At 41.3% G+C, this 6967-nt stretch overlaps 1 protein-coding gene across 1 annotated transcript; it reads left to right on the forward strand.

Annotated features, from left to right (window-relative positions):
- Nucleotides 1-1415: 1415 nt before the first annotated feature.
- LOC122082441 lies at nt 1416-2388 on the forward strand. The gene has a single exon (XM_042650043.1). The coding sequence runs from the start codon at nt 1545-1547 to the stop codon at nt 2322-2324; it is 780 nt and encodes a 259-aa protein (XP_042505977.1). The 5' UTR covers nt 1416-1544; the 3' UTR covers nt 2325-2388.
- Nucleotides 2389-6967: the final 4579 nt, after the last annotated feature.

Here is a 6967-nt window from a genome sequence, read left to right on the forward strand (position 1 = left end):
AATTTTCAAAAACCAAAAAAGGGGGAAAAGAGTTTTGACATTATTTGAAACTTTAATACTAAAGTAATTTTATATTTTATAATATAAAATCCAACAATGTTCCATGGTAGTGCCATGTTTATCCTTCATTGTTGCCAATGGTTCTTCCGCAGCCACCACCGGACATCAATATCCACAAATTAATGCGTTTTCTTCCAAAGTGGAAAAAACAAGGGCAGCAGTAGGATCCCAAAGGAAATTCTTTACCAAATCTTGACTGAATTAGAAGTTAAAATAGTTGGATGATTCCAGAGGAGAGGGTGAGAGGGGTTTTTGTAATTGACTATGTAAAACAATCATTTACAAAGCAATTAATATGTCTAGTAATCTTTTGTAAGGGAAGTCGAATAAAATTTTTCAACTTCTACACGTGCAATTAGTATTCTTAACACACCACCCCCAAAAAAAAAAAAACTGTGACTTTTGAGAATAAGGAATGGAGAAATTAAAAGAATATTCCACTCTTCACCACGATGTCAACATGGTCTTTTTGAATCCATTGTATTTAGAGGTGTATCTATGTTAGAGTGGATCAGGTTCTTGTACAAGGACCATTCTCGTAAGGGCTGATCCACACAAATGGAATCCACCACAAAGTTGGTTACTGGATAGATTCCATATGTGTGAATCAGCTCCAAACGAGAATGGTTCTCATACGAGGACTTGATCTATGTTAGGGGGTAACGTTTTCTCTTTCAAGTTTTTATTAAGGCAAAAGTAGTGTGAACATTTCACTCAATTTGGGTTTCATGAGTTTTTCTTACATTCCAACTTTCACGAAACCGATCCCATCAAATATTTCACATTTTCTATTTTGGGTGTTCCATGAATCCTCTTTAATAAGAAAAAATATACCTATTATGTCAACGCCAATTGAATCAATGTTATTTGCTGTGAATTCGAACTTTTCTTCCAATAATTTGATGGGTCAAATCATTTGCTTCATTGGTTCCAATGGTGGCAAACGTAAATTAGCTACGGCAAAATTCTGTGTATTTTCATATGGAATCAAATCCTCTCTTGGACCATGATCTCCTGCAACAATCTCACACCATCCATTGGGTGTGGATCCCTACACCTAGAGGCGGGCCCACACTCCTTAAATGGTGTGAGATTGTGACAAGAAAGATTTGATCTTTCCCCACTAGTTTGCAATGGGTTTACCGTGCAATAGAGAGAGATGGCGTATTTGCAAAGTAGCTAATTGGTATTCGCAGCATCAGATTTCTTTACGTGAGCATGGTAAATAAGCAGAGAATGTACGTAGTCCCTAAGAAGCCTATATATAATATCTTCAAGGCTTCATTAGTACAACAGCTAAGGAAAGGACACATGAAGTAATGAGGAAGAGGAATCAAGAAAGAGATGGCGTATCACTTCAGCCACCACCATCCTTACCGTGATCCTGGTAAAGAAGCAGAGAATGAAAAAGAAGCCTACATATAATACCTGCAGGGCTGCAATGCAACAACCCAGAAGTAACACAAGAGAGAGAGAGGAGAGAGATGGAATATCTGTTCAGCCACCCCCATCCTTTAACTCCTTATCAAGCCCAAGAAAATGAACAAATCCAGTGCTCAGGTTGTAAATCGGCTAGCGGGTCAGGTTTACTATATGGGTGCAGTAAGTGTAGATACTTTCTCCATGAGCAATGCCAAAACAGGATGAAGCACCCATCTCACCCAAACCATCCTCTCACCCTTCTTTCCAAATCAGCATACGCCGGTGGCTCATTCATTTGTAATGGGTGTCGTTTAACTGGTGAAGCATGTGTCTTAAACTGTGGCCCTTGTCAATTTGATCTCCACATTAAATGTGCTTCCTTGCCTCTCACTATACTCCATAAAGATCACCCTAAACATCCATTAACCCTCTATTTTGAATTCCCCATTGATGCATACGAGACCTTCGGTTGTGATGTTTGTCATTCTCCCGTTGATAGGGCAGGCTGGATCTACTATTGTAAAGAGTGTAACTATGGAACCCATGTTCGTTGTGCTAAATTTGACCGAGGAGAAGCTCCACAAGACAAGCCTTTGAGCCGTCAACCACCATCGTCGCCGGCGTTCGTGGCGGCGAGCCTCGGCACTGAGAAACAAATGGAGACACCTGTTCAAACAGTTGGTGGTGGCGGTGGCGGTCTGTCGAGGAAAGATGAAGAAGATCAGAAACCATTGAAGCAAGTAGGGGAGGCGATGATGGATACTGAACTTGAGATTTCTAGGCTTCAAATTCAATTGACTCGCCATATTGCACAAGTGATGAGTTGGGCTTGTCGTTGTTAATTAATGACTTCATCATGTCTATACGATATATGGTTTACAATTAACGACTTCAATAGCAACAACAATAATTATAGTGTACAAGATTAAACAATAATTATAGTGTACAAGATTACTTCCCCCCATGATTCTATATTGCAGCCCCAGATTCTTAGTGTGATTCATTCCCGTATTATTTAATAAATAAATAAATAAATGTATTATGCATCTTTATGGGGAAGTGTTTTTTGTCCGGAAGCAAGCCTCTGTACAAGTGCACGGGCCAATGGGAGAGAATGTACAAGCATCAACAGAGCAGGTGTTATTGTCTTTCATAGGGGACAGGGCAATCATTTCGCCCTCATGCATGTTTCTGGGCACTTTCCTATATATACTCTCCCACAGAAAACATTTTCCTATATTCTATACATAAATCATGGACAGGTGGAACCTTAGGCCATCGAGAAATTTTTTATTGCAACAGCCTACATTGCAAACATCACTTTTAATGCAAAAGCAGAAAGGAAATTTATCACTATAAAAAGACGAATTTTTACTATTTCCGACTAAACCTTCTCTCTCCTCCCGCTTTTCCGAAAATCACCTTTTTCCGGCTAAAGTTTCTCTCTCCTCCCATGAAACGATATTTCATGTCAAAACCAGAATTTTCTATTTCTGTATCAAAATTTCGTTTTGAAATGAAACTCCAATGTTGGAAAATGGTAACCATATTCCAATATTTCTCGTTTCAGGTGTTTTTTTTTTACCCTATTCATAAATAAAAAGAAAAAAGAAAAAAAAGGAAAAAAAAACGAAAAACGAAAACATGAACCATGGCACCAAGTGGAAGATTCTATTTTATTGTTTCTATGAAATATAAAAAAAAGTCGGAAACATTTTTTCGGATAACTACCAAAAACGGCCATAGTGTTATGATCCATTGCTTATATACTCATATACCAAAAGCCTATTTACTGGGGAGACCACATTTTTCTAAATTTTCCTCTGAAAATTTTTAAGGCCAACTTGAGCATAAAATTTCCCTTGTATGAAATTTTTGAAGGTAAAAGATTTACACATTGCCTACTAAAATTGGAACTGCATGCAGATCGACATCACTCTCATGACTTAGATTACTGTAGTAATATAGCAATCCATTATAAAATATATTATATATTCTCCTATTTCAATGTTTCCCTATAATACCCCCTCCAAAGCCCAAAATTACAATGAGCAGTGGGGGGACCCTCCCCCAATTTTTAATATCTTGAGACCACCTTGTTGACTTGGATAAATACATATGCCCATCAGCCCATGCATTTGTGGAACTCAGCTCCATGTATGGTCTACGTTCACAAACATATGACAGGGTACTACATAATTAAATATGCCTTCAATTTAAATAATTTAAAAAAAACCATGTAAAAAAAATATATTATAATAACATTTTATGTCACATTGTAACTACTAAAACATCATTGTAATATGCACATCTCGAATAATTAAGAACGATCTGAAAGAACTACAAGAGATGCGTCACAAGTTTTCAGGTATATAGTAGAACCAGGTCTGTATTCTACTCTTTGTTCAAGGACCACCCTTGATCTTTACTATGAATGTTCCGATCTCTGAGTCTGGTCATGACCCTGGTGGAGGCCGGCCACCGGAGAGGGGCAAGTAGCTTCGGCTTACAGACTTCTGGAGTGCTACCTGTAACCCACCTCAGACACTGAATGTATCCAAGGAGGCTGATCCTTCGGACAACATTATGGAAACTGGTGCTCAGGCGGAAGAAGGCGATCAAGGGAAGGAACCACTCGTTGCCACACCCTCCCTCGTGGTGGATGGTGGTAATGAACAACCTGCTGCCTAGATTCATAAGAAAACATATGCTAAGGTTGTAGGGAGCGTCCTGCCTGAAGTTGACGATCTCCCTGACCCTGTCCGCGCAGGAACTTCAACAAAGGTAATTATACCTCAGGATGCATATGAGGATCGACTAGGGAGGTATCGATATGCCCTTATCAGTAGACTTAATTTTCGATTCCTCTCTATGGATGATGTTTGCAAAGAAGCTCGCGAATCCTGGAATCTTAGGGGTCACATCAAGATGGTGCCCATGGGTAAAGGGTTTACCATTTTTCAGTTTGAGAAAGAAGCAGACATGGCATCCATCTGGAAGAGAAGTCCTGTGAAGGTGGGAGGGCAGCTCATGTGTTTTCAACGCTGGTGCCCGGATTTCAGTATACATGAAAAACCAGTAAAAAAAAATATTGTTTGGGTGAGGTTTCCAGACTTGCCATTAGAATACTGGCACGAGAAGGTGTTACTGACAATGGCTAAGGCTGCGGGCCATCTGGTGGCTCTCGATCATCGCACGAAGAATGTAATGTACGGGAACTATGCTTGTGTCCTAGTGGAGATGAACGTGGGATCTGCAAGACCTGAGGAAATTCAGGTAGAGCGACAGCAACCAGGAACTGCAAACTTGTTCTGGTTTGAGCAGAAATTGCTCTACGAAGATTCAATGGGGCAGTGTGGATTTTGTAAAAAAGTGGGACATGTCCTATCTGATTGTAAAGAGAAGAAGATAGCAGATTTGCGAGCTCGTCGGATGGAGCCTAATCAAGGAGTCCCAGGAGCAGTATATGTCAATGACTCTCCTAGGGGAACAATGGTGCCTTCCACCTTTTCTTCCTCACGTCGACTTCAGCATTGTGATGCTCATGATGCTGGTGAAGCTGAGGCCACCTTACACGGTGGTAGGGAGGAGGCTTTGGGGGCTGTTGAACCGGCCATGGTGGAGAGAGGAAGTGATAGGGAGGACTCTCCTATTTTGGAAAGTTCCTTAAACTTGGCAAAATGGGGGCGTTGAGACTCCAAGGGAGGATATGACGCCTCCATCAAGGAGACCTTCTCCTTTGGGCTCCAATGTGGATTCTCTTTCCACAAGTAATAGGATTTCAAATCAACATGAGATTTTAAATTTTGAAAATGCAAACAATCTGCATGGAGATCCTCAGTTGGAGGTTGTGCTCGGTTTGAGTACTGAAGCGGGTCAGGCAGAAGTGGGTATGGATCTTGGACATACCCAAGATCCTATTAATCAGACCTCTGGATCCTGGATTGGCAGCAGCCCTGATGCCAGTGATCACCACGTTGAGACTGTGCGCAGGAGTACGCGAGTTGCCACCCGTGATGGTGCCAATCGCGACGATGATGCTCACGAGGCGGCTGCAATGGTAGATTCAGCGGCTGTGGGAAGGGAAGAGGGGCAGCAAGGCTGGGTTAGAATGCAAAGAAAGAAGGGAAAACAGATGCAGAAAGTGGGTCGATCAGCTAGAGTCGACCAAATCCCATCATCTAGGCGTCCATGAAAGTCCTCTTCTGGAACGTCCGCGGAATTAAGAAGGCATCAGCTAGGATTGCCTTATTGAAGATAGTCCGTAAGAACTCTCCTGATATCATTTGTTTGGCCGAACCAGTGGTGTCTACGAATAAATTTCCAAAAAGCTTTTTTAGTAAAATCGGTTTTGTGACTGATTTTATTCATAATGAAAGGGTCGACGCGCATCCAAACCTTTGGATCATGTGGAAGCAAGGACTAAGGAAACCATTAATATCCTCCATGTCAGAGCAGCAGTTGTCAATCCAAGTGGAGTGGAATGGTAGAATGCTTAATGTTTCTATGGTGCATGCAAAATGCCTCAGAGCAGAAAGGAGATCTCTGTGGATGGATATAGTTTCCGGTGATTCGAGAATGATTATTGGGGATTCTAATGCAACCCTTTACGATCACGAGAGATGAGGGCTAGGAAGTTTCTCTCTTGGCGCAGCCTCTGAGTTTGCTGCCATGGTTGATGCTTTAGCTTTGATCCAAATCCCTTCCTCGGGAAGAAAATTTACTTGGACTAATAACCGAAGAAGGGGTAATGTTGCTGCGGTTCTTGATAGAACTTTTGTGAATGAAGAGTGGATGAAGATCTTTGATGATTGCATTCAAAAGGTGCTGATTCGTGTTGCATCAGATCATGCTCCCCTGATGGCCTGCTCGGTTTCTTCTATTAAGCCTAAAAACTGCCCTTTTGGGCTAAATTCTTTTTGGATGGATCACCATCAATTTTTAGATGTGATAAAAGAAGCTTGGCATAATAACTTCTCAGGATCTCCCCCTTTCATCCTTGCGTAGAAGCTGAAGGCTCTGAAGCCTGTTATTAAATCTTGGTCTAGGGAAGCCTTCCCTAATCTGGATCAGGAGGTGATTACTTCCAAGGCTGAGCTGGAGAACATTCAGAGAAGCATTGAGGAGGATGGCCTCACTGAGCAGCTCGTTGATCAGGAAGCCGATGCCAAGACCAAATATTGGAAAGCAATGGAAAACCAGGAGAAATTGTGGCTTCAAAAAACTAAGGTAAGATGGCTTAAGGAAGGGGACAGGTATTCCAGATTTTTTCACGTCATGACCAGAATTAAGAGATCCAAAAACACTATTAGATGCATCACTACTGAGGATGGAGTTGATATTAGTGCTCGAGATCAGATGGGATCCTATTTGGCAGAATATTATGAGACATTTCATAAGAAAGTAGACCTGGAGGATCACCCCCAGATTTTTAACTGCATTCCCAGAATTCTTCAGAATTCGGACCAAGTGATGTTGGATGCCA

Source organism: Macadamia integrifolia, chromosome 1, assembly GCF_013358625.1.
Source record: "Macadamia integrifolia cultivar HAES 741 chromosome 1, SCU_Mint_v3, whole genome shotgun sequence".
Lineage (NCBI taxonomy): Eukaryota > Viridiplantae > Streptophyta > Magnoliopsida > Proteales > Proteaceae > Macadamia > Macadamia integrifolia.

Coding starts and splice junctions, on each gene's coding strand:
- LOC122082441 (XM_042650043.1), top strand. CDS start 1,545: ATGGAATATCTGTTCAGCCACCCCCATCCTTTAACTCCTTATCAAGCC.